The 27172-nt window shown below is 44.9% G+C and overlaps 1 protein-coding gene across 1 annotated transcript; it reads left to right on the top strand.

Annotated features, from left to right (window-relative positions):
- The first annotated feature begins 7056 nt into the window (after positions 1-7056).
- stx1b (syntaxin 1B) lies at positions 7057-19571 on the top strand. The gene is made up of 9 exons (XM_041062430.1): positions 7057-7092; positions 7762-7861; positions 12409-12483; positions 14292-14365; positions 15153-15261; positions 16285-16358; positions 17426-17563; positions 17658-17768; positions 19451-19571. The coding sequence occupies exons 1-9, from the start codon at positions 7072-7074 to the stop codon at positions 19529-19531; spliced, it is 783 nt and encodes a 260-aa protein (XP_040918364.1). The 5' UTR covers positions 7057-7071; the 3' UTR covers positions 19532-19571.
- Positions 19572-27172: the final 7601 nt, after the last annotated feature.

The raw sequence follows: 27172 nt of genomic DNA, 5'->3' as shown, positions 1-27172 counted from the left end.
CAGAGAGCTGGGTGGAGCAGCTGGAGCAGAATGGTGGAGTGTGAGACTGGAAACATACAGACTAACACAGTCTCATAAAGTCTCATATTATCATTATTATTACTTATATTATTGTTTATTTAATAGCAACATAAAACCACCTCAGTGACTTTATTATAACACGAGGGACGTTTTTCAACGAATGTTTTATTTTCTGAAAGTCTGTTTGTAGCGACAGAAGCTGAACAGTGCTAACAGCAGTTCGCATAGATCTGCTCCATGAGTGTTTTTATTTTTAGGACGTACAGCCTCTCTTCTTCTCTGATTTTTCTCCTCTGTCCTCCTCCTCCTCTTCCTCCTCCTCCTCCTCCTCCTCAGTGTTTCAGTCTAACTCGTCCAGATGGTTGGATGAAGAGAAAACAGCAGAGTGTGTCTCAGCCTCTGCTGTTATGTAACAGTGTTCAGATATTAGTCAGGCCCGTCCTCCTTGTTACACTAAAGCTGAAGAACGAAACCCTGCTGAGACACGTTGTCCTGTGTCCTCTCATCCACTCAGCTGTTCATCCCATTATAGGGTCAGTTCTTTAAAACTGGCTCTCTGTCTTTGTCCACGTCCAACCCTGTGTGTATCATGTTCTATATGCTGCATGTCCTTCTCCTCCTCTCCTCCATCCCCAGCTGTCCTATCTTCCTCCTCGTCCTCCAGCCCGGCCCTCAGCAGGAGGGTCCTCCCGTATAAACGGAGCTGATTTCATAGGGTTTGGAGTCTTGTGATGGAGTTTCAGATGCTGTTAGATTGACCGATCAGTGCTTTGTCTGAAGCTGAGCGTTGTCCTCCGGGTCGGGTCGGGTCGGTGTGTCAGAGCACCCGGTGGTTCAGTCGCACAGCGTTGCCTTTGCAAACCACGGACATAAGAGCGGTGTTTTGTTGGCTGCCATCCAGCAGCACGTTGTGTCTTTAAAGTTCTTTTCATGTTCTGCTTGCATGTTGTGTTTGTTTGACACTGACAGGCCTGTGAGAGGTCAAAGGTCAGAGGCTGATGGACTGAACTCTGAGGGTAATGGAAGAAGTTTGATGAATAATTGATCTGAGCTGAAATATTCTGCTTCTGAGAGCCATAAAAATCTGCTGCTGACGTTCAGCTACGACTCAGCTGCAGGAGATGAAGCCTGACAGGAACCAAACCCTGGACCTGTGCTGCGCCTGCAGGTCTACAACTGATCCAGGTTTACGTCTGACCAGCTCAACGCCTCATACGGTTCTCCGTTAAAAGGAGATTTCACATGGCAGAAAATTCCAAACTTAGAAAATAAGTTTTTGATTGGCTGGGGCTGTTTGCTGATGTAAGCGTGCGTTACACCTGTGAGAAGTTCACCTGTACAGAACAACCAGGAAGTCAGAGGCTGGTTTACATGCAGGCACACTAACTGTAAATACAGAAAGCGAGAGACAGGGAGATGCATCGTGTGTGATCGCTTCATACATTTTTAATCCGCTCTGCACCACATCACTCCACCGCTCATATGCTTTTAAAGTTTTGTGTCCCCCGGTGGTTCCCGTTGGCTCGTTCTGTCCAGGACATCTCACGTTGACCCCCCCAGATATCTGTGCTGGGTTCTTCCAGGAAACAGCCACAGCCTCGATATTCGACGCTGACAAACACTCTGTAGCTTCTGTCTCCGTTCTATACAACTACACAACGATGGGTGGAGAGTCTCCAGCAGGAGGTTTGGCTGGATGGAGGACGTACCAAGTTCAGGACTGTCACACCAGAGACCAGGTTCACATCCAGAGTCCCGTCTGTGGTTTAGACAACCAAAGCTCTTTGGTGAAGGTTCAGGAAAGATGGTGGTTCAGGATCCTGACCTGAACCAGGTTCTGTGAGAGAACCAGAACCAGTGTCATCACGAGCTTTGTTCTGAACTCTTTTCTGTCACAACTTGGGCGAGGACTCAAACGCACAACTCCACAGACAAAATCAAAAGTAATATTTTTTTATTCTAACAGAAACAAAATAAGGATCACTCATAAAGGATAAGACGAAAGACATGAGACAAGATGAGAGACAAGAGACAAGATGAACTGACCAGAACAAAGGGAGACGCAGACAATATATACACTCAAAGTAATGGGAAACAGGTGACACCAATTAGGACGGGGCAGACAATCACTAAGGCGGGAAACTAGACAAAGACAGGAAGTAGATATGGCAAGATACACAAGGGCCATGATTTCAAAATAAAACAGGAACTATTAACAAAGCTTAACAAACTAAACAAGAGTCCACAAAGGTCCACGCGTCTACAAAAGAGTTCATAACAAAGGAAAAGGGTTCAGGAAAAAGCCTCTAGTTATGACAACCAGTTTCATGATGCTGGACTCACTGCAGGTGGATGTTGAACTCACAGACTGTCTGAACGTTAAGTCAACAACATTTCCTCAGTTTTATACAGAACAGAATCCGCTGCAGTTACGTTTCCAGAAGCCTTCACCTGAGCGATCTTGGGCTGGACCTCTGTGTTTGTGGAGAAATTGTCGGTTGTTGTGTTTCTCCGTCCTGTTATGTGCTGTCATTCGGTTTGTGTGTCTGTTACTGCACGGACGGGAGATCTGAATAAAAAAGAGAATCACGAGCACAGAAAGGAGAGAAATAACAGCTGGTGCCCAATTTCATGTTCAGAAACCTCAGAGTCCACAGAGAGGGTGGAGATGTGTGTCCTCCTGGGGACGGCGTTGAGTGTGGTGATGGCAGCAGCTGATTGGTGGACAGGTGTCTCTTTGTTCCAGGTCTTATCTGCTGAGAACAGACGTGGTCACCCTCACTGTGCTTCTCTCCCATCATCCTCAGTGTCAGACGTATAGTAGCAAATCTGAGACGCAGCAGTGCCGATTATCAGAGCTATGGAGCGTGTCAGGCGACGGTTGGACCCTGGTAGACCATGTGAGACCCAGCTGGACACTCTCTGATCCTGAGGAACAGTTAGAACTGTGCAGGATCCAGTTAGACACCATCAGACCCTTATTAGATCCTGATAGGACCTAGTTAGACTACGTTAGACCCTTGTTAAACCTTATTTAGAACCCATTTAACCTGATTTAGACCCTGTAGGACCTCGAGGACCTTTGTTAGACCCAGTTAGACCTTTGTCAGACACTGTAGGTGACCATTGTATGATATGATGTATACCCTGTTGAGTCCTATTAAAGCTTTTTAGACCCAGTTAGATCTTAATCAGAGCCTGTTAGACCTGATGAGAGACACACACACACGTCGTATCAACTTAATTTTCTCTTGTGTGTGTGTGTGTGTGTGTGTGTGCGTGTGTGTGTGTGTGTGTGTGTGTGAGTGTGTGTGTGTGTGTGTGTGTGTGTGTGTGTGTGTGTGTGTGTGTGTGTGTGTGTGTGTGTGTGTGAGTGGATGGTGGAATTTTCTGACCTCTGGTCTTTGGCATCGTTTCGTAGATTAGTGTCAGGACTGTGAGCATGTAGCTCACTGACATTGTTAGCATATCACACACACACACACACACACACACACACACACAGATTTGTTGGCAGGATAGATGGGGGATGCTGCCATCAGTCTCTGCGGGGGACAGCAGATCCAGGTGGACACACCTTAGCAGGACGCAGAGGACAGAGACTCGGAGAGACTCAGTTTGTTCAGATGAGACCTGGACCTCATCGTCTCATTTGACTTTCTGTTCTCTCTCTCTCTCTCTCTCTCTCTCTCTCTCTCTCTCTCTCTCTCTCTCTTTGCCCTGGGTTTTGCCTCTCAGGAGACATACCTGCTGCCCTGCCTTTGTCCTGCAGGTTGCTGGGGCTGGATGTTTACATGCAACTAAACTGCAAACTGTCAGGTCACAGATACGTTGATCCTGAACGTCTCATTAAAATCCTCAGAACACCTGTTTGTTCTCAGGTCAACATCCACCTGCAGAGACTCCAGCATCAGGAAACTGATTCTGGTTCTGTTCAGACTCTCAGCACCTGGTTCAGGTCAGGGTGGGACAGTCCTCCGTCCACTCAGACCCCCTGATGGAGACTCTACTGCTGTTAGTGAATGCGTCGCCTGAACACGATCCACGATCCAGTTCACGTTTCCTCCACAGCATAAGTGGGAAAACAGTTTAGTAGAATTTGAACCTAATTTCCAGGGGACAGAAGTGTCTCTAATGTCCTCCAGTCTCATGGAATAATACTGCTTCTTCTGTGACTCCAGCTGCAGCCTGCTGATTTATTCTTTGTGAACAGAGGATTTCCATCAGCATTGATCTGATGTGATGTCAGAGGAGACGCTGACACAGAGAGGAGTGTAAACTTCAAACCGCTCTGATCATCATTCAAAATCAGCCGGGACGTGACTGGAACTACAGCGCTGGACTACAATACCCATGATCCTTTGTTCCCTGGTCAGTTGTTGTGCTCCTTTTTTGTCACATGATAAAATGTTTCAACCTAAACGTCACAGAGAAACACAGCTGCACTACAGTACCCATAATCCCCCAGGACAGGGCTGTGTTGGTGGTGTCGGTGTATCAGAGTCTCCTTACACCTTCCAGGGCATCCAGCCGGGGTTTGAGTGCAACTGCAGCAGCTGAACTACAGTTCCCATGATGCCTCGGGTGCTGGCTGCTTGGCTGCAGCAGCGGTGCAGATGGGTCTGAAGCCCCCCATTCCCCCTGCAGCATCAGCACAGTTTCACCGGCTGATTCACCACTGCTATTTATATCTGTGGACGAGGCGTTCACTGACCTGGTTTATAATGTTGTTTAGGTTTGATTTGACCTGCTGAAAGGATGTAACTGCTCTCAGATCAGATCAGTCAGGAGATAAACATGTCACATTTATTTTAGATAAATTTTTTTTTTATTTTTAAATCACAGCGTCCTCATCAAACGCCCAGCAGGACGCCCTGGGACACCGAGACATTTCTCACTATGTTCTGACACTGTACAAACCAGATGACTGATAATTAGCACATTCATCAATAATGAGAGAAGTTTTTATTTTATTTAAACAATACAAAAAAAAATCTAAATGTTCTGTGAAACGTGTGGAAGCTGCAGTTTAATCTGAAGCTGAGAAATATTTCAAAGTGTCGGTGGAAGAGTTGAGAGTGTGAAACCATGTGAACCCCGAAGACCACAAAGCTGTGTGTGTGAGAGAGCAGTTAAAGTGCTGTCTGTCTGTCTGTCTGTCCTGTCTGTCTGTCTGTCTGTCTGTCCTGTCTGTCTGTCTGTCTGTCTCTCTGTCTGTCTGTCTGTCTGTCTCTGTCTGTCCTGTCTGTCTCTCTGTCTGTCTGTCTGTCCTGTCTGTCTGTCTGTCTGTTTGTCTGTCCTGTCTGTCCTGTCTGTTTGTCTGTCTGTCTGTCCTGTCTGTCTGTGTCTGTCTGTCTGTCCTGTCTGTCTGTGTCTGTCCTGTCTGTCTGTCTGTCTGTTTGTCTGTCCTGTCTGTCTGTCTGTCTGTCTGTTTGTCTGTCCTGTCTGTCTGTCTGTCCTGTCTGTCTGTCCTGTCTGTCTGTCTGTCCTGTCTGTCCTGTCTGTCTGTGTCTGTCTGTCTGTCTGTCTGTCTGTCTGTCTGTCTGTCCTGTCTGTCTGTCTGTCTGTCTGTCTGTCTGTCTGTCTGTCCTGTCTGTCTGTCTGTCTGTCTGTCCTGTCTGTCTGTCTGTCTGTCTGTCCTGTCTGTCTGTCCTGTCTGTCTGTCTGTCCTGTCTGTCTGTCTGACGTTCCGCGGCGATGCTGCTGTCACTGTAACATCTTGTTCAGCTGCTGAACACAAAATACTGTGTGAGCACGTTTGGCTTGAAATCAGTGTTAGAGGGTGTTTGTCCTTCCCCTGTGTCCCTGTTTCTGTCTGTCCTCTGCAGAGTCAGTGTGACGCAGGGTGAGGACGGGGGGGGGGGGGGGGGCAGAGGGGAGCGAGGGCACAGGGGGAGACGATAACTGCAGTCTGACCACACAGAGCTGCAGGGAGGGAGGGAGGGAGGCGACTCTGAGCTGACCAGCGAGCTAACGCTGCTAAACACATCAAACACACAAAATCACACAGACGCACAGGAGCAGGCGGCTCATGATTACATGATGATATGATACTCACCTAACTTTAAAAACCACGGTCTCATTTCCTCAGACAAACTAAAACAATGAGAACAGAGTGAATATTTAAACATTGAATCCAAAATCAGAAACATCTGACACATCATTCAACACACAGGTTTCTCTGGTTTGGTTCTGGAATCCGGAGCGAGACAGAAGGAGTTTAGGACGAGTCGGTGCTGAGACCTGTTTGTCTCACCTGATCCCGAAAAACCTCTCTGAGCTTTTAATGGAGGATCACGTCTGTCAGAGTCACCAGTGAACCCACTGATGCACCTGTCTGTCTGCCTCACCTGTCTGTCTGCCTCACCTGTCTGTCTGTCTGCCTCACCTGTCTGTCTGTCTGCCTCACCTGTCTGTCTGCCTCACCTGTCTGTCTGTCTGCCTCACCTGTCTGTCTGTCTGCCTCACCTGTCTGTCTGCCTCACCTGTCTGTCTGTCTGCCTCACCTGTCTGTCTGCCTCACCTGTCTGTCTGTCTGCCTCACCTGTCTGTCTGTATATTATAGTTATTTGTGAGTTTTCCATTCTCACCAGTGGCTGGTCTCTAACTGTCTCTCTTACTCTTCATCGCAGATTAATGGAACTTTCTTTGTTCCATGAAGCAGAACGTGGAAAATGTCGAGTCCGTCAAAGTCTTTAGAACTTTAACGTTCTCTGAGCGTCAGCAGAGAACAGACAGGAAACCTCAGTGAGGTCCAATCAGTCTGATCAGCTGATTGATCATCTGATTACCTCAGCTCTGCTCTTGTTACAGATCCAGGTGATGTTTTCACCTGTGTCTGTTAGTTAGTTAGTTAGTTAGTTTTTGTTTGTTAGTTTGTTTGTTTGTTTGTTTGTTAGTTTGTTTGCTGAGCTGATTGGAAGGTCTGGTTCTGCTCCGTCCATGAGTGATGATGTGTGCGTTACCTCATCACAGCTTGTCTCTGTCTGTCTGCAGGCTAAGGACAGTGATGATGATGAGGAGGTGGTGCAGGTCGACAGGGACCACTTCATGGATGAGTTCTTCGAACAGGTAAGACACCACACACACACACACACACACCCACCCACACACACACACACCCACACACACACAATGTCACGTCCTCAGTCTGTTTCTGGGACTCTGGGGGCTTTAATGACCCCAGGATTCGTTTCGAGTCATTAATGTTAAACGTGACTGAAAAAGAATTTGAACAAAGAGAATTTTTTGGTCGAGGTTCCAGAAAACTTCCTGTTCAGAGAAATAATCCGTCAGACGTTTCTTTGAGGTGTGGATTTGTTGGGGAAGGTGTTTGCAGATCCTGGTCACAGCTCTGTGTTATCGAACAGATTTTCAGCTGTAAAAATAAACTGCAGCAGGTCCTATGGAAGCCCAACAGGAATAGGAAACAGGCCAATTAATATTCCATACTATCAGGTTAAATGACAAAACCTGTCATCTCACTGATAACAGACCAAACTAAAGCTAAGAGCCCGGATCACTGATTGGAAGCTGGGGTGTAAATCCAGCATCATTTCATTGATCTGTATTTATCCCTCAGATTTGCCGCCTGCCTCAGTCAGACCTGTCCTGTGCTGTGTCCCTGGATCAGAGACCAGATTAAAGACAGACTTACTGACGTGTGTGAGGGTGAACACGTTAAACTCTGCTAACTGTGTTGTGGTGGTGTGTGTTCTGTAATGTGTGTGTGTGTGTTAGGTTGAAGAGATCAGAGGCTGTATAGAAAAGCTGTCGGAGGATGTGGAGCAGGTCAAGAAGCAGCACAGCGCCATCCTGGCCGCACCCAACCCTGACGAAAGTAAGACTCACACACACACACACACACACACACACACACACACACACACACACACACACACACGCTGAATTCACCCTCAGATGGTGCGGTTTGTCCTCGGACACTGGGACGTACTGTAACGGCCACATGTGGACAGGTGGCTGGGTGGAGGTGCTGACTGTCTCTGGAGCTCACCGACGGCCTGGTCTGCTCTGATGTTACCGTGCTGCACTGAGCCGTGAACCAACCACAACTTGAAAGGTCTCCATGGTGATGGCAGGTGCTGACAGGAAGCAGCAAAGTCTCCAGCTCACCTGACAGACTGTCTCAGTGCTGGAGACGTGTGGTGTTTGACGCTGTGGTTGTTAGAGACGTGGAGTGGTCAGGGCCGTGCCGGATCGTGTCAGTGACCTTCGGTAACTCGACCCCGAGCCTCAGAGTGAGAGCTAATCCTGTTAACTGCTCGCTGATGAGCGCTGCTGCTGCGATCGGGCCTCTGATGAGACTGTTGGCAAACATCCGCTGAGCTCTGCCGTCTTCAGTCCTCGTCCTGACACATCAGGAAGAAGAAAAGTCTCTCCTGTTGGAGAGCTGCACTGCGATCACCCTGACCCTGACACACTGTGACTCAGCAATAATGACTCAATGTCACCGCTGAAGCCTAAAGCCAAGTCTGCGCTGTCAGAAACACTGCTCTGTAAAAGCTCTGGCTTCCAAACTGGTTGTCCATCAGATGGAGGAGGAGCCGGAGAGGCCCGAGGGCTTCAGCTCGCCGCCGGCTTTCACTGAAGGAGGCTTTTAGCTTGTCAGCCACAGTCAGTTGCTGTAAGATGCTGATCCTTCATTATTTTTAAGTCTCTGAATGCGATCGATGCAGCTTGTCAAAAATCACAGCCCTTGTCGTCGTCATGACTCAGTCAGGTCTGAACACACAGACATGAAACACGTGTTTTTAGATTCAGTGGGACTTACACTGTCTGAGGAGTTCATCATGTCAAATGCCCATCACAAATCAATGGCTTTAAATCAGCTCAGAGAAAAAAGACACCTCATCACTGCAGAACTCCATTCAGAATCCTGCTGTTTTTAGGTTTCCTTCAGTGTCACAGTGATCCAGTGAGAGGAGTCTGTCCATCCATGGTTCACTGCAGACAGGAGCTGATCACAGCTGTTTCAGCTGCTGTTACTGGGACAGTTGGACTGAATGGACACATCTGACTCACTGAACCCATGGCAACATTATAGAACACTTACATCCGCCAGAGCATTATGGGAACTGTAGTTCAGAAACTCGATGATCCTAAAGAATTGTAAGAAAAAGAAAATGAACACGACACAATCCGCTGATATTTCCTGTCTCAGCTCCAGTTCCCAGCTTTCTGTGAAGAGAGATGCTGTGTGAATACGCTGCCGTGTACGAGCACAGCAGCATCCTGGCACTTAATGAAAGTTATGGTGCACATATTTCTTCTTCTACTCTCTGATCCTGCTGAGACGTCGCAGGAGCGGCAATGACGTCTGAGGCTGTCTGATCGTTTTTTATGCGTAGAAACGTGAATGTGAGGTCACAGAGGAGTTTCCTCTCTTTGTTCTGCATGTTGATGTTTTCTGTTCGGTTGTTGCATGATGATGATTTTTTTTCTTTTTCTTTTCCATCCTTGTTTTACTTTTTCTTTTCTTCCTTTCCTCATTCGCCTCTTTCCTTTCTTTCCGTACCTTTTCTTTACCTTTGTTCTTGTCCTTGTCCCTCTGGTTCTCTACCTTCAGTCTTTCTGTCCTTTATCCAGTCCTCCCTCCCTCTCTCTCCGTCTGCATTGTGTTTTCTGTTGCATGCTGCCTGTGAAGTTTCTCCTCCTCTTATGGTTGGTGTGTAACCTGCATGAAGTGAACCTGAGAGGAAACGAGGAGGTTAACCGCTGAGGACATGTGAGTGACATCTGTCTGTCTGTCTGTCTGTCTCTTGGCTGTAAACAGAGAGAAAAACAACCAAAAACAGGACACATGCAGAATCACTCATCATTACAGATCAGCTGTTCATCACATCTGAATGATGAACGAGTAAACATGAAAGAAGTGGCCTGAGTTATATGATACGACGAGAGAGGAAATCAGAAAACACCGAAAAACGAAGGAAAAGAAAAATGGAAATGAACGTCATCGGTTCAGGACACGAGATTAAGCGAGATGTCCCAAAATTAGATAAGAGATAGAAACAATGAGGTTAGAGGAGATGGAGTCACAGCAGATGGACGGAAGAAAGGTGATGGACAGGAACACTGGACAAAGGATTCACAGAAGCTCAGTGAGCTCGTCCTGTAAGCAGAGATCACACGAAACCAGTTAAATCCAACTCAGTGTGAGAGAGCAAGATGAGATGAGATGAGACGAGATGATGATGATGAGATGAGACAAGATGAGATGAGACGAGATGAGATGAGACGAGATGATGATGATGAGACGAGATGAGATGAGATGATCCATTGCTTCATTTCTAATAAATAAATGTATTTTATAGAATTCTACATGTTGATCCATCACAGATTGAACATGTTCTGTTCAATCATACTTATTCTCTCTGTTTGACAGCATGTGTCATTTCAATGATCAGGTCATTGAATCATAGATTTTTTTCTTGATCTGATTTGTTTGAACTGAGGAGAGAAACGAGTTCAGACCTTAAATCAGATGAGATGCAGAGAATCGATGAATAAAATCAGTCTGAAATGAAATAAACACGGAGCTGAGGGATAAATCAGCCACCGACAGAGAAGATCTCTGTCCTGTTCAAACTTCACTTCATGTTGATCGGAGGCGACGCTCAGACTCTTCTTCCTCCTTCTGGTGAAGACACGTCGCTTTCTTTCTTCTTCTCCTCCTCAGTTCTGTGTCAGCTCGCTCCGAGCTGCCAGCAGACTATCATCCTAAATGCATCTCAGTGTTTCTGCCTGAATAATGCATGATGGGAGTTGTAGTGAGGGGGAGGAGTACAGCTGTAGTTCTGCTTCTAAAACCGCAGCCATTCATAAAGACTCTGCTCTTCCTCCTTTCATCATCGCTTCAGCAGCTCACTGTAAATAATCACATAAACGTAGGCCGCTGAAACCAGCGCGATTATTTCTGTAGCTGCGCCGATGAAATAACGTTATGAAGAGCACAGGTCAGCGTGGAGGAAAGGCTGAGGACACAGGAGCAGATCAGAAAACAGGGAGGACTGAAATATACAGCGCCCCCGAGAGGTCATGTGGGACTTTCTGAAATATGTTTGGTACTTAAAATAATTTCAAATAAAATTTTGCGTCACCTGTAATAATCACTGTGTTCCCGACAGGCCTGCGTGCTGATGTCAGCAGTTTCCATCTGTCACAGCAGCGCAAACATTTTTCTCTTCCTCCATTTTCACACTGAGCTGATGAAAAGCTGCCGAAGGAAAACACTGAGATTCACTTTAAAATTCAAAGATGGGATTTAAATGATGAGAGGAACAGCCAGTTCTCAGGGAAACAGGAGGTCTCCAGACAGAAATCCAGTCTGAACAGGGTTTAAGACCCTGAGCTGGAAACTGAACCCGTTCAGGACTGTGTCTGCTTTTCAAGCTCAGATTTTATAGAACAACTTTTCACTTACTGCTCTTACTGCAGCCCGCTGAGAGGGATCTTTACTCCCTGTCATTCCTGGGCGCTAGCTGCACGTGCTAATAAAGCCCACTGAACAGGACAGGAAGGGGGAGGAAGGGGGAGGCGGTCAGACGGAGAGAACAGGGTGAGTCAGAGGCGGCTGAATGGCACTGCAGCGCTCGTAAATCTGACTGCACCGCTGCAGCTAACACACACATTATAACACACACACACGCCGTTCCCCTCCTCCAACATGGCTGACATGATGTGATGTTACTGCTCCTGCACACACATCGTCCAGCGCCAGCCTCACGTCCTCCTCCTCCTCCTCCTCCTCCTCCTCCTCATCCCTAAAAATCAGGCCATCTTCCTCTGCCGTGTTCTTTCTTCTCGCCTGTGAAAAGTCAGTTTTCAGTGTCCAGTGTTAGTTCGGAGAGGAGTCAGCAGCCAGTGGAGCTGTTTCCAGCTGGTCGTGCTGTACGTCCAAACCTCTCTGATAAACGAGCCGTGAGTTTACAAGCAATGGTCAGAAAATCCAGTTTTTCATTTTATTTTATTTTCTAATGTTTTACCTCCCTCTAATTTCCAGATGAATATAAATGGTCTGACTGATCTTTTTGTTTTTTGCTTTGTGCGAATCTCTGAAACTAATCCAGTCACTGTTTTCAGTAAATACGCAGAATTTAGGCACAAAAGTTGGATATATTATAAAAAGAGCTATTTTAAAACATTATATTATCTTGTTCTGATTTATTTGTGAGTTTTCCTATTTGAACGAAACGGTTGAAGAAAAAAAAAGTTCACACATTTTAGCAGAAATGCTCTGACTGTCTTTCTTCCCTCTGACACTTCATGTTGGAACTATTTGTCGTTACAGAACAGTGTATCCATCCGCCATCAACTGCTGTAACCCAGCGACCTCACTGTCTCTGTGTCTCTCTCTGTTCTCTGCAGAGACCAAGCAGGAGTTGGAGGACCTCACAGCTGACATCAAGAAGACAGCCAATAAAGTTCGTTCAAAATTAAAAGGTAAACACTGACACACGGACGTTTTCTCTGAGGCATCGGTCTGAGGTGAGCAGGTCACTGCAGGACGCATCGCTCCTCTGAACTCAGGCCGATATTATCCATCACTTCCAAACACATTTCTATTGACTGTGTGTCTGCAGACAAAGCCGAGCTGTGACTGATGACAGAGGCGTCGTTAGAATTTAGGGAGTGTGATAAATTATTAGACAGCAGCCACCAAAATGTCACCAAGAGTCTAAATCAACTTCTTTCTACCTGAAGACTCAGAACATTTTGGCCCAGACCTCTGAGCAGCGGCTGCCTGGATCTGCTGCTCCTCAGTGAGGAGGAGGAGCATTAGCATTTTTTTTCAAACATTGGCCAAATACCTGACGACGGTGGTCTGACAGGTGTGTGACTGGAGACTGAGCAGGTTTGCTTCTCATTCACTCTGCACAGAAGCAGCTGAGCCTGTTTCTGTCCTCAGCCTCCCGTCCAACGCCAAGCACATCACATAAATATCTCTGAGTCTGACACAGGTTAGCAGGTAGAACTCCATGATAGGTCACACTAAGGCTCGTGCTCTGACACCACCCTCAGGACAAACCTGAGGCTCGTGCTCTGACACCACCCTCAGGACAAACCTGAGGCTCGTGCTCTGACACCACCCTCAGGACAAACCTGAGGCTCGTGCTCTGACACCACCCTCAGGACAAACCTGAGGCTCGTGCTCTGACACCACCCTCAGGACAAACCTTTAGCTTTTAGCTTTTCTTGCTGTTATTTGCCTTCAGTGATCAGTGATCCCGACCATTCTGGTCCTGGTAGAACTTTAATGTGAAACATCTGCAGGAAGTGTTGATTTTATCAACAGCAGCTTCACAGCAAATCAAAGAACAACAGAGTTAAACGAACGGATAAATTATCCTCAGCAGAGAGATGCATCAGCTTAATGCTGCTGGAACACACACACACACACACACACACACACACACACACACACACACAGGACCCACAATCTGTTACTTACTCACCCAGTTTTCATCTCACTGTCACATAAACACACACACACACACACACCATCAGTGCTGTGTGATATTGCTGAGTCATCATGGATCTAGCAGGGCTGGGCTACAAGCCAGGACACACACACACACAGACACACACACAGACACACACACACGGCCACACACACACAGTGGAAAACATTATATAAGCGTTTCAGTTCATCTCATCACTCGCTGGAGACAAACCGACATCACAGAGTCACATGACACCAGGACAGACCTGCGGCCGGTTACCATGGTGCGTGTACACACACACACACACACACACACATACACACACACACAGTTCCAGCTGATGAGTGTATTATCAGCTGTGATATTTTCCTCAGTAACACAGGCTTCACCTGGACTGCAGGCTGCAGGTATAAAGTCCAGCGCCCCCCACAGGCAGCTGGGTTCATTACAGCCTCAGTAAAACAACACTGGACGTGTCACAGTCACGTTACTGACATATCAGAGCTGCGTTCACTCACATGTTCATTTATTCCACTGCTTTGTATCAGGAGTTGTACTGAAGCACAGTACTCGAGTAAATGTACTCGATTACTCTCCATCACTGCAGACAGCTTACACGCTCACAGGCAGTAGTTGTTTTAGTTTGGTGGGGTAACCATGGCCTAAACTTTCACAATAAGAGCACCAGCTAAAATGCAGAGGATCCTTTGTCTTGTTTGATTTGACTTTATTTGACTGTGTGTGTGTGTGTGTGTGTGTGTGTGTGTGTGTGTGTGTGTGTGTGTGTGTGTGTGTGTTGTCCTACAGCAATCGAGCAGAGCATCGAGCAAGAGGAGGGTCTCAACAGATCATCAGCGGACCTCAGGATCCGTAAGACACAGGTGAGGGGACAGGTGGAGGAGCAGACAGGTCAGAGATCTGATCACACACACACACACACACACACACACACACACACACACACACACACACACACACACACACCTCTGCAGTCCATCTGATTTGACCCTGCAGTATTCTGGTCTGTCATTGGCTGTTGCCCCCTTCCCCCTCAATACTCTACTCCCTGCTGCCTCCTGGTGGAGGAGAGGAAAACTGCAGTCTCTCCTGAAGACCTTACACAACAGATGTGTGTGTGTGTGTGTGTGTGTGTGTGTGTGTGTGTGTGTGTGTGTGTGTGTGTGTGTGTGTGTGTGTGTGTGTGTGTCTGAGCTTAGATAACAGGTCCACATGTGCACAAAGACACACAAGTGATTAAATAATTCACATTTTTATCCACAGCTATTGAAAATAAGTTCAACAAAAGGTGGAAATGTTATCAGACATGATGTTATTGGAATTTTACTGAAACTTAGAAGAATTATCAACAAAATAAGAATTTCAAAAGTAAAAGTATCTGTGAGTGTTAGCTTATTATATTAATGTTTAATTATTATTGCTGCTTTAACACGTAAGCTGCTTTACAGCAACATTCAGTACTAAGCATCAGATTGTAAACGTGTGTTACCACAGCTGCTCTGAGACAATCTGAATTATTAGCACAGTTAACATCTTTAGAAACCACTCGTCTCTGTAAATGAGCAATAATCAGCCATTTCACACCAACACTTCTCCTGATGTTTGACGTGAACCCAGCATCAAAAAACTGCCTCTGCTGTCGTCCTGCAGCACTCGACACTGTCACGTAAGTTTGTGGAGGTGATGACTGAGTACAACACCACGCAGTCCAAGTACCGCGACCGCTGCAAGGACCGCATCCAGAGACAGCTGGAGATCAGTGAGTACACTAAGACACAACACACAAACAACACACAAACAACGCACACAAAACAAAGTTCCTGGGGGGAAGAAAAGGTTTCATAAAGGTTTCATTCATTCATTCATTTAACGCAGCAACAAAAGAGGAGAAGAGCTGGACAGATGGAGTCTGAGAGTCCAAACTTTAGAAGCTGATGCACCTTTGTAAAACTGGGACGTACATTTTTTTTTCATTAATGAACTGAAATTAAAAACATGAAAATCATGTGCAGCTTAAGGCCAAGATGATCTTTATCGAGCAACTGTCACCTGTCTCAGTTTTAAGAAGTGTAAAAGCAGGTGGGCTTTGAGAGGAGGGCGGCGAGCGTATGTTAACTCTGTCCAACAGCGACCACCATCTGTCATCTGTGAACCATCAGAAACCACAGAGCTGTCAGATCAGGATCTGATTCAGAACCGAACAGTTAACAAATAAATAACAGAAAATCATTGAAGTTTTTATTCTTTCCTGGTCGTCGGGTTGAAAAGAACAAAAGTGATTCCAGTCTGAACTCGTCGGTCGTCTCATAAATAATAAAGAAGGTCGACTCAGTCTGCAGATAAACATCATAGTACAACACACACACACACACACACACAGAGCACACACACACACACAGCACACACACACACACACACACACAGCACACACACACACACACACACACATCACATGAAGCTGATGCAGCCAGATAATCACAGTAAACACATCCAGTAGCAGATAGAAGCTATTTTATTATTAACTGTCCAGCTCTGACCTTCAAACGCACACACACACACACACACACACACACACACAGAGCACACACACACACACACACACACACACACACACACACAGAGCACACACACACACAGTTTAGATGCTAATATACGTCTCTGTACATTTTAGAATCAGAAGCTTTTATGTGACTCACATTGTGATGATATGATATGATGATATCTACACATCTGGGCAGGTTCAGCTCCAAACACTGTCTCTGTTCCTCTCCTCTGTCTGCAGCTGGAAGAACCACCACCAACGAGGAGCTGGAGGACATGTTGGAGAGTGGCAAGCTGGCCATCTTCACCGATGATGTAAGCACCGCACCTGAGCCCTGCTGTAGCTATGGGTCCCTTTTAACCTGAGCCATCCTGCATCCCATAATGACTGTTGTTAAGTACTGGGGATGCAGAATGGCCACGAGGTGCGCTGAGACATCAAGTGAATACGGCCTTTGTCACGTGACTGCAGGGGGGTGGATGGGAGGATGGGTGAGATGCCAGCTGCTGTGCACTGGAGCTTTTATTTTGAAGGAGTCATCCCATTGTCATTCGCTATTTGCCAGCGCCACTGCTGCAGGCCAAAGGTGAGGTCACGTGACTGGAGGGTCACGTGACCTCACATTGTGGTCAGCTGCTGTATCTGAACACTGAGCTCCTCTGGTTGAAGCCACACCCACTGGTGATGTCACAGTGAACTGACTGGTACATTTTGACTTCAACCACTGGAGATCAGTAAGAACAAGGTTTCCAGCAGCCGCCAGGTACTCTCTGAGCAGGTAAGTGAGTCAGACTCTGGTTACATCCATCACCTTCCTCCCTGGTACTGGTCCACCACCAGACCAACAGCAGGTAACAGCAAACGTCATTCAACAGTTACATGAATAAATATGAAAGCTTGTGATCAGCATTTCTAAAACCCTGGCTGTGGCCCTGTCAGCACCTCAGGCCAACTTCCAAAATCCCCTGAGCCTGGTCAAGGACAGAAAGATGTGAGAGAAGACAAATACTGTCTCATTTACTAATTGAGAACAGTATATGTGCCATTTTTTGACAGCTGCTAAGCAACAATAAAACTCCACAGGCTCAAAAGGCAGAATTCCTTCATTTCTGGGAGAACTTTAATGGGAAACATGAAGGAAGTGTTGAGTTTCACAGACAGCAGCTTAACAGCAAAGCAGAAGCAACAGGAAATAAACAGTGAATGAAAACAGACAAGCTACAAGATCTTATGTGCGAGTGCTGGCTTTGATAGTTTTGCTTTGGATATTTCATTTTTGATGCATTTTGCTACGTTTCGTAGTTTTGTTCATCATTTTTAACAGTTTTTTGTTTTGTCTGGGTAAAATACGGTTTGTGTTGAAACTCGTCCTCCCCTGCAGATCAAAATGGACTCTCAGATGACCAAGCAGGCTCTGAACGAGATCGAGACCCGACACACCGAGATCATCAAGCTCGAAAACAGCATCCGCGAGCTGCATGACATGTTCGTCGACATGGCCATGCTGGTCGAGAGCCAGGTAGGTGACGTGTTAACAGGAAGTTAATGGAAAGGGTGCATACATGTTAAGGACATCGCATGTTAAACTTTACAATGTATGTGTTTGTTCTTAGGGAGAGATGATCGACAGAATTGAGTACAACGTGGAACACTCCGTCGACTACGTGGAGCGAGCCGTATCTGACACCAAGAAGGCCGTCAAATACCAGAGCCAGGCTCGCAAGGTAACGCGTTAATCAGAAACACCCGAGAAACTGTCGAGGAGGAGTCAACTACAACTCCCAGAAAACACTGCAAGAAACATCCAATCAGAGAAGGTCAGACTGTTGCAGTGCAGCTAATGGCAGCCTGAAGTTACAAACTGATGTTTGTAAAAGAAAAAAAGTTGAATCAATTCTCTATTGGATGTTATGACTCTATATAAGGTGGCGAGGGACACTAAGGGGAGGAATGAAATCACAGACAGCACCACCTGGGGACTCGCACCCCAGGAAAGCATAACAGTAAAGCATAGCATAAATACTTAGTGAAAGTACAAGACACACATACATCACTGAGGCAGAGACGTGAGATAGATTTATAAATGTATTTAATAATCATAAAAAAACAAGCAGGAACTCATGGAAACTGCTGAAAAAGAAAGGAGAGAGTGAAAAAAATATTGAATGAGAGAGTTAAAATGTACTTTATTATAATCTATATACTAAAAAAAAGAGGAAGGCCTCATTCAATTTGAAAGAAAGGACAACATATTTAAAGTTTAAAGAGAGGCAGACTACACAAGAGCAGTCCCAGGAGCGTTACCACTGCTCACCTTAGTGCAGCAAATGCTGCAGTCTACAGTGTCCCTGTGTGTTCACTCACATGCAGTTCAGTGAAGGGCCCTCTCCACAGCAGCACTCCACAGAGGAAGAAAAGAATCTCAGAACAAAATTAAATCACAAGCAAATGAACAGTGATGGTAAAGCAAAAAATATAATTTAACCCAATAAACAATAATCAGCAAAGCAGAAATGCAAAGTGACCCAGCTGACAAGAAGCAAATTCAAACAAAAGAAATCAATGAAAAAATAACTAAAGGAACAGAAACCTAAACAAAAGGCAAAAGCAAAAGGGCAAACTAAATCTACCAGCCAAAACCAAATGTAAAAGATCAACCTACACAAGTAGGGGCAAACTAGGGCAAAACAAGGGGCAAACTAAGAACAAGCTACATCTAAAAAGAAAAACAAGGGGCAAAACAGCAAAAGTGCAGGTGCTGGGGGGGGACACCATTAACTGAGTTCACACTGCTTATTTAAAAGGCATTCAAAAAAGAACAGTCGCAGGTCAACTCACCACAGGATGTTAAAAAGTTTTATCAAAACCCCTCACAAGCAATGCAGCACCTGGACAGCCACAGCAGGCACAGAGCAGGAGGCAAAGACAGAGACAAAGGATCACAGGTGTCTTATATAACCTGATCCTGATTAGGAGGAGTTGGGAGGGACTGGCTCAAGGCTGCACTCAGCAGCTCCACCTAGAGTAGGGGAGGATTCCCCACCACAATAAGATAAGATCAGACTTTACTGATCCCACAGCGCAGAAGTTTACCTGTCAGGTGGCTCACAAGAAAAACAGGAAGAAGGGATAAAGAAGAAAAACATGTGCATGAAATTCAAGAACAAAAAATGTGCAAAAAACAGTGTATTTCTAAAAAACCCTAAAACTATGAACTTTGAAGTAGTGTCAACTGATTTTACAGAGACAGTGATCAGGTTTGCAGAGAATGCTGCGGCGGTCCAAACGCAGCAGCACAGCCCTGTTTGTTTCAAATGTGTTGCCACTACAGTCAAATTACAGGATCACCTTCGCTGTCTCACTCTCCCTGTACCAACCTGTGTGTCTCTCTGCTGTCGCCCTGCAGAAGAAGATCATGATCATCATCTGCTGCGTCATCCTGGGCGTGGTCCTGGCGTCGACCATCGGCGGCACGCTGGGCTTCTAAGACGCTTCGCCACCTGCCGCTGTGACAACCGACACCGACCGACCGTCCGAACGACAGCCAGCAGAGAAAAGAAACACCAATGATGACAACAACACAAAAACTTGAAACACAAATGCAAGACAGATAACCAATCAGCTAGGAAGAGATAACAGTCCAATCATAAGAGGAAACACCACGGGGTTGGGTGGGGTTCAAAAAACAAAGACAAAAAAAAAACAATAAAATGCCATCACATTATAGCTAACTTAACTACATAACATATACAAAAAGAGGGTACAAATAAACCTACTATTTATTACAGATGTACATGTAAATGTATTAAACATATGAAGCAACACATGGGTTAATTACCTGTAAAAACTTATGACCTATAATATGACATTTACTTGTTTGTTTGTTTTGCCTTTTTCTTATTTTTTAACAGTTTCTTTCGTTTTTCGGGAGTCTCCGAGGACAGTGATGGTGGCTGCTGCTGGGTGGGTGTTCTGCAGGACCATCATTCCAGAGCCAACCTTTCTTTCTTTCTCCATTTCATATTTCGTAGTTATTTCCTAATAGAGGTTGTGAAACTGTGCACGTTCTGGAACATCACAAAAAAATGTTCTACATAAATGTGCTCGGATTTCCAGTTAAATGTCCACTTACAGGACATTCAGCTCCTGAAAAGACAGATCTTTTCAGCTGTGTCCGAACATTTCGGAGCTCGAAAGCTCTGCGCTGCAGACAGGAACAGAGCTTCTGCTGAGAGTGGCTCTGAAATGTTCTGGAATGCTGTCCCTCAGGACGAGCACCCTCTGGCTTTGGTGGAACCAACTTTGTCCCCTTGTTTCTGGGAGGAAGGGACCGACCTCACAGTTGGCTCAGCCACCCCTTTAGACCATCCCTCATTGGTTGCTCACTCCTGTCATTCACCTCAGTCAGCCTAATAAATTAGCTTAGACCGGCAAAGTCCAACCTGCCACACTATGATCCCAAAAGCAAAGAGTGCCGCTGCCCACTGAGATGATTTCACAGTCAGCCCACTGATTGGGTGAACACTGCGGGGGGTGGAGGGAGCGGGTTTTGGGGGTGGGGGTGGTTGTTTACATAAATATTATTGTATGTGGCATTGCACTGTGGCAGGCATGACAACCTCCCCTTTTACTCAAACCTATCCAACCAAAGAGCAAGGGGGAGGGAAGGCCTCTGGTTTTCCTGCTGAATTCAATTGGCCAGAGTTAGAAAACGTGACGTTTGACTGACAGGTGAATGGTGGGAAAGAATAGGGGTAGGAGGAGGAGGGTTTAATTTAACAGAGGGAGGAGACAGTTAATCTATGCAGTTTAGATAAAAGGAAGACAACTTGTCCTTCCTCCCCCACCTGAGATAGCCAATGAGGATGGGGGGTTCATTTTACTGCACCAGAAGGCTCATCACCCTGATCGCTGTAGAAATATCATAGTCGAGGCTGGGTGCCATCTCCACGTTGTCAGAGCTGTTCTTCCGGACGATTCTAAAAAATGAAGAGAACATATTAAAAAGTAAAAAAGAAAAATAAATAAAGATGCGATATATATAAAACTTACAAACAAGCCAGACAGTAAACCAGATGGACAGAAAGTGTAGGGAAACCTGGAGAAGCTGGCGTGCCCTGGTTACCTGAGTGTTGCCGTAATATTGTTGCTTTTTTGTTTTTTGCGAGGGGAACATTTGTTGCTTCGTTGTTCCGTGGTGCTGCTGTTTTAGTGCGTGCGTGACGTGTCCCGTGACGTATCGGCATCATCATTTAGCGGTCACTGTTTAGTCTGTAGGGTTTGATGCATTTGCCTGTTATCTCCCTGCATCCCTCCATTCTGAGTGTGTGTGTGTGTGTGTTTGGGGACTGTGATATTTAATTCACACCATTTGAATGCCTGGGTTACACAGGTGCTACTAAACAGGAGAGGCTTTTCCTATTGGTGGATTTCCTCCGTGGAAGGTGGAACATGTAACACACACACATTCACATGCATTCACAACGCAGTACATGCATGAACGCGTCATGTATACATTTAATGTTTCACACAGACACACTGGAAATTCCCCCTTAACACACACACTTTTATCTGTCCTGTGGTAGACAACATACCAACGCTAGTGTTAGACTGTCGCTTCGCATGCTGTAGCATTAGTTTGTGTTCCGTGTAGATTGTGTAGAAGCTGCTTGTTGGAGATTGATTGCAAGTTTTTTAATGTTAAAGACACTTTCCTCGTGTCCAGACCGGCGCTGGGGAAAGAAGGGTCGGAAGAGTTAAAGTCTATCAGCAGTAGAGCATTTGGACACATTGCAAAAAGTAAATCACACTGAATCTGACATTTTCAAACCTATTTACTGTGCATCAGATGCTAAAGATGAAACAAAGCTGAAGAGAAAAGAACATGCTCCTTTAAAATAAGTTAATTATACCTTAGTGAAAGAATGAAGTCATTAGTAATCACGATAATCTGAGTAACATGTTTACCTCAACACTGCTCCAGATGGGACAACATACATGTGTGTTACATTTCAAGATTACATATGTTGTAAGAGCATGTTTTGTGTTGTTGTTGATAATGTGGTCTGTGTTCAGAAGTAACCATGTGTGCGTTGCCCCAAACTGGACACACAAGTGTGTTGAAAACTACTACACAGTATTGTGACTCTGGCTTTAGTCATAGGAGTTTGGAGGAGGAAGGTTCGTCAGTGTACAGGCTCTGTGATACGGAGGTTCACCTGCTTCTGTTGAGGCCTAACGCTGGACAATCCTGCACCGCCACACACCACTGTCAGGGTGTACAACCACAAACACCACCTTAAACTCCACAGAAGCAGTCTACACTACACTGAGAGCAATAACGTCAGTTTGTTATCGTTCAGTTTCATTTGACGGGCGAAGTGTTAGCTAGCTAGCTCACTGTGAATGGATCCTGCTCCACGTTTAGACGCTGACAGACTGAGCTGTTACGTAAAAGTCGTTTCAGTGGACAGAAAAGTTTCCTGACAATTGTGCTAGAAAATACCAGGTTCTTTAAAAAGTCAAAGCCACTTTGTAGTTCTATTGTTCTGGAAGCTTACGCTCTGACAAGAAGTTAGCATTGTGTGGTGTTTGAGTATCGTTAGCCAGCAATCAAAGCCACAACGTGACTTAATGATACTGAAGATACTAGCTAGCTACTTTGTCATGGCTAACAATACTTCTGGCTGCCGGGCCAGTGTGTAAACATGAGGAAGCAGTCACTGTTTGTTCAATACGTAGTGTTTTCTTGGGAGTCCTGGTAGTTAACATTGTTAGCTATAATGTCAGTGATGCTGTGTAGTTGCTAAATTTAAAATATTCAAATCTGGAGAAGAGTGGAGGCGGGAATTTTTATTTTATTTGACTTCCCAAAACCAAAAGTTCACTTCTGTGTTAACCAAAGCTTAGCAAACAGCCCCAACCCTTCCAAGCAGCAAAGTCCAATAGATGTTTGTTCAGATGAATTGTCAGTAGAATTAGAATAATTTAGCACTTGTGCACTGCTGTTGTGTTGTCAGTGTTCATGGCTATATTCTGTCTCTGAGTGGTTTCTGTGTGGTTTTGCCATTGTTAGACTGTAGTACAAACACTGAATGTGTTCACTAATGGATTAGATATTAAATAATGTTCCCTGTGTAAATCAAACCCAAAGTATGCTTGTTTTTCTACATTTCCCAGGTATCTTTGGACTATTTTAGTCTGTTTCATTTCAGAACTTTCAGACACGTATTTAGGGATTTGATCAATCCGGAAAACTAGTCAAGACATTTTATCTCCACCAAACACAGTGCTTTGTTCATCACCTGCCAGTTGCATCAAAAAATCAGTCACACAATATTTAATTCAGTTACATGTTCTGGATTATTGATGGTTGTCGGTGACGTCGCGGTCGCTGCGGTTGTCTTAGAATGGTTAGGAGGTGGTGATTGCGGTGGATAAAAATCAGCAATGTGAGGATGCCGTCGTAGCACCAGCCAGCTTGTTAACACTGATGTTTCATTGCCGTATGTGTATGTGTTTTCCGTAAAGTTCCTGTTCCTGTGTGGTGGCCGTCCATCAAACCCTGATCCATCCCCCTGGGAAAGTAAACACGGACAAACATCACAAAACCAAAAAGGCATTAAGGTTACGGTTAATGAAACAACTCAGTGAAGGTTAGGAAGTTTGTCCAAGTATTCGGTCCCCTGTCCTTTTGTCCCCCTTCTTCCCATTTGTGTTGTAGTTGTTTGATTGTACAAAAAGACAATGTTGAGGATTGGGAGTCTGTCTCCCTTCCCTTCCCCAGCAGACCCAACCCATCCCGTTGTGTGAAATAAAAATAATAATAATAATAATAATAATAATAATAATAATAATAATACTAAAGGCATGCAAAAGCTTTGTGGAGTTTGCATGATGGTGTTTTTTTGTACCCCATCCCCAACCTGCCCTCCATGTTGTGCACTTTACCACTCATCGGACCTGTCCTTGGTTAGCACATTAGCTAGCTGCTTTACTTGTTCCTACTTAACCTGCATTCTCAATTTTTTTTTTTTTTTTTTTTTCATTTAAAAGTTAAACACGTGTTGACGTTACTTGTCAACACGTGCTCTGTTTGTAACATTGTTAGAAGAGTTACTGGATTTTTTTAAGTGTTTTGTTCACAGAGTTGGTTGATATTTAAATGTGAAAGGCTAAATTTTCAAATATGCTGCCGTCAACTTCAGCTATACTGCTTCCCCCAGCTCACACCCACTGTTATCAGCTGATCCTTTGCTTCCACAATTGCATTTGTGTCGTGTTTTTGTGAAGGAATTGTCCCCACCAACTTTAAGTCTGAAAACTTTGGCTAACCTCCCTTTGCCCCTCCACCCGGCGTTGTGTGTGTGCAGCATGCCTCCCTTCCTCGTCAGTCAAACTCGATTGGTGCATCAGTGCGTGAATGTGTGTGTGTTTGTGTGTGTGTCAGAGCAGCACAAGTTTGTTGTATGTACAAAGCATCTGATCGCAGGTTCACGGGTTGCAGCCAAATTCCACTTTGTTCCTTCGAAAAAGGAAAGAGATCAGACATATTTATAGATACCACGATCACTGTTCTTATTATATTTATTAAAATTCAAACCAAAGCATTTTTTGCCCTCCCCTCATGTATTCTCAAAATGTTCACTGCTAATATCAAAAGAGCACAATGCGAGTCAAGTTTACACTGAGCTGTTCGTCACAAATGGTGAAGAAATATATAATAAAAAACCATCAAATGCTACTGTGACTATAAAAGCCCAGTCCCCCTGCCCATCACCAGCCCTCGCTGCATGTTGGTCTGTCCACCAGTAAAACCAACAAACCTTTCCCACAGTTACTCACGCCACAGCAACAATGTCTGCCTCCACCCCCTTTTCCTTTCCTCTCCACCTGTAGATGTTAGCTTGTGGTCTGATCAGTGGAAAAATATGACGCATAATCACCTGGGGAAAAATATTAGCATACATATGCTTCTCCATTTGAGGCATATACGGAGACGATGGTGGTGCTTTCTTATTCTATTTATTAATTGCTGTTATTCTTGTTATTTTGGTGTCATTATTTTGTGTGCAGCTTGTTTACTAGTCTCTGTGTTCACACTACAGGATCAGTGCTCGCCTGCCGGGTTGAAGGTTTTACTAGCTAGCGAGTCACAAAGTATCTTGTCTCATGGCTGATGGGTGAAAGCCAAACCTCTCCTCCTGCAGCTCCCCTCCATAGTCCCAGACTGTTGGTGTTTAGCTGTGCAAAGGACAAAAACATTCACAAAAATAATGGTCAGGAAAATCATGATGGAGCAGCGCAAACTTACAGAGCTTTAATGTAATTCTCACCATGGCTGCACTGTCACCCCTCAGTTCTTTTCTGCTTTTTGACTCTTTCACTCTATTGCACTCTGCTCTTGATACACAACCGTAAAGTTGATATAAAATGGCTGCTAAGAATGGCTGAACGCTAACATTTTTATTATGTTAGCAAACTTGCGTTAGCCATGTATGACACGCAGGTTTAATAATCAGACTTTATTGTCTATCGTCTCTTTTTTTCCCAACTTTTTTATTCAGAATTCACGTTAGCTGTTTTCTGTAAGGGGGGTCTTATTTTGCCCCAACCATTCAGTATCAAGTCACAAATCTGTCCTGGAAGCTGAGTAAATGGCTGTCAGGAGCGGTTAGCTTAACATTTGATTAAAGAAGTGAATCGATTTTGTTTCGCTGGTCTTACAACGACCTGTAGAGCTGTACCTGACACAACTACCACAAAAGATCTGATTAGCTCAGCCATGTTTCCACCTGGGGAACCAGCCATCACTGAGCACAGTGCCAGTCCCATCTGAAACAAAGCTAGGACACTGGTACCACCCTGTAAACATTATAATTATGTAACTGCGCTTCCAAATTACTGTTGTGCACCTGCAATAGAGATAATGGATCATTTACTGCAACAGAGAAGAAACTGAGTTATGACAAACCATCATCACCTTGAGTCCAATGCATTCTAGTTACCTAGCTAGCTCCAGTAAACCCACAGTGAGCAGTGTCCTGAGTGTGACAGAGGACTGCAGCCTTGTCAACTGAAATCACATATACAGGCAAGAATTTATATGTAAACCAACATACTGCGTTTCTATAACTGTAAGTATGTGGCTCCATAGCCATCACTGCTTCTGTTGGCTGTGTACAGTTTCTGTCAGAGCGGGGAATGGAAAGCAGGAAAAAAAATCATCTGGAGAGAGTTTGGGTGCAACACCAAGTCTCCAAAGATTGACTTAGCGTTAGCCATTAGCCATTAGCCAGTGTGTGGAAGTAACAACATGTTGTTTCACACGTATATTGAAAACTGACTCGTAGTTCCTATAGTTTCTTGGTCACTTGTAACACAAAATGTGTGGACAGAAGACAGTCTGCTTTCAGCGTGAACCAGCAGCACGTCTGTGGACGGTGTCTGTCTTCCAAGTTTGTGCTCAACAGACACCAAGTTCAAAGGCTGAGGATTCGAGTTAGTCGTGCTTTTTTTTTTTTGTTCCTCCGTGGTCGGACCATTAAACTCTTCTCTACGATGATTTTTGTCTTCCTGAAGCAATTTTCAAAAACCAAAACCTGTTCAGTGCCCTGCTCTGGATGTTAAAATGAAAATGTTCGTAGTGGCTTCAATCTGCTCTTGTCAGCAGTAGTAGCTGCGACTTGATATTAATTGTTGTTTCTGATGATGATTTATTTGATGCTCCGCCCACACGTCTTTCTGCTCTCTCATTGTACGAGACAGTATTCGGTTTGTATCAGTGTTTGTTTTTCTCTAGTGGGAGGGGTGGGAGGGGTCAGGGAAGGGACCGGGAAGATAGGCCACACCCACATGGTCTCTGCCATAACAAGTAGGAAAGACACTTAAATAACATTGTTACTATCATTATTATTGTTATTATAATAATAATAATTATTATTATTACCATAAATGACAAATAAAAATGCAGTAAAACATTTGCAAAAACCCAGAGGGAGAACGAATGGCTTCACACAAAGTGATCAAACATAGAAACTTTAAAAAAGGGAGGTTTCGACGATTCTATAATAGCAATGATTTAAAGACGTACAAAAGGAGTTATGTTATCATAAATAATAGTAGTAAT

This window comes from Toxotes jaculatrix, chromosome 18, assembly GCF_017976425.1.
Source record: "Toxotes jaculatrix isolate fToxJac2 chromosome 18, fToxJac2.pri, whole genome shotgun sequence".
NCBI lineage: Eukaryota > Metazoa > Chordata > Actinopteri > Toxotidae > Toxotes > Toxotes jaculatrix.
Note: the sequence above shows the minus strand (reverse complement) of the source record. Positions and strands in the feature narration are given on the sequence as shown.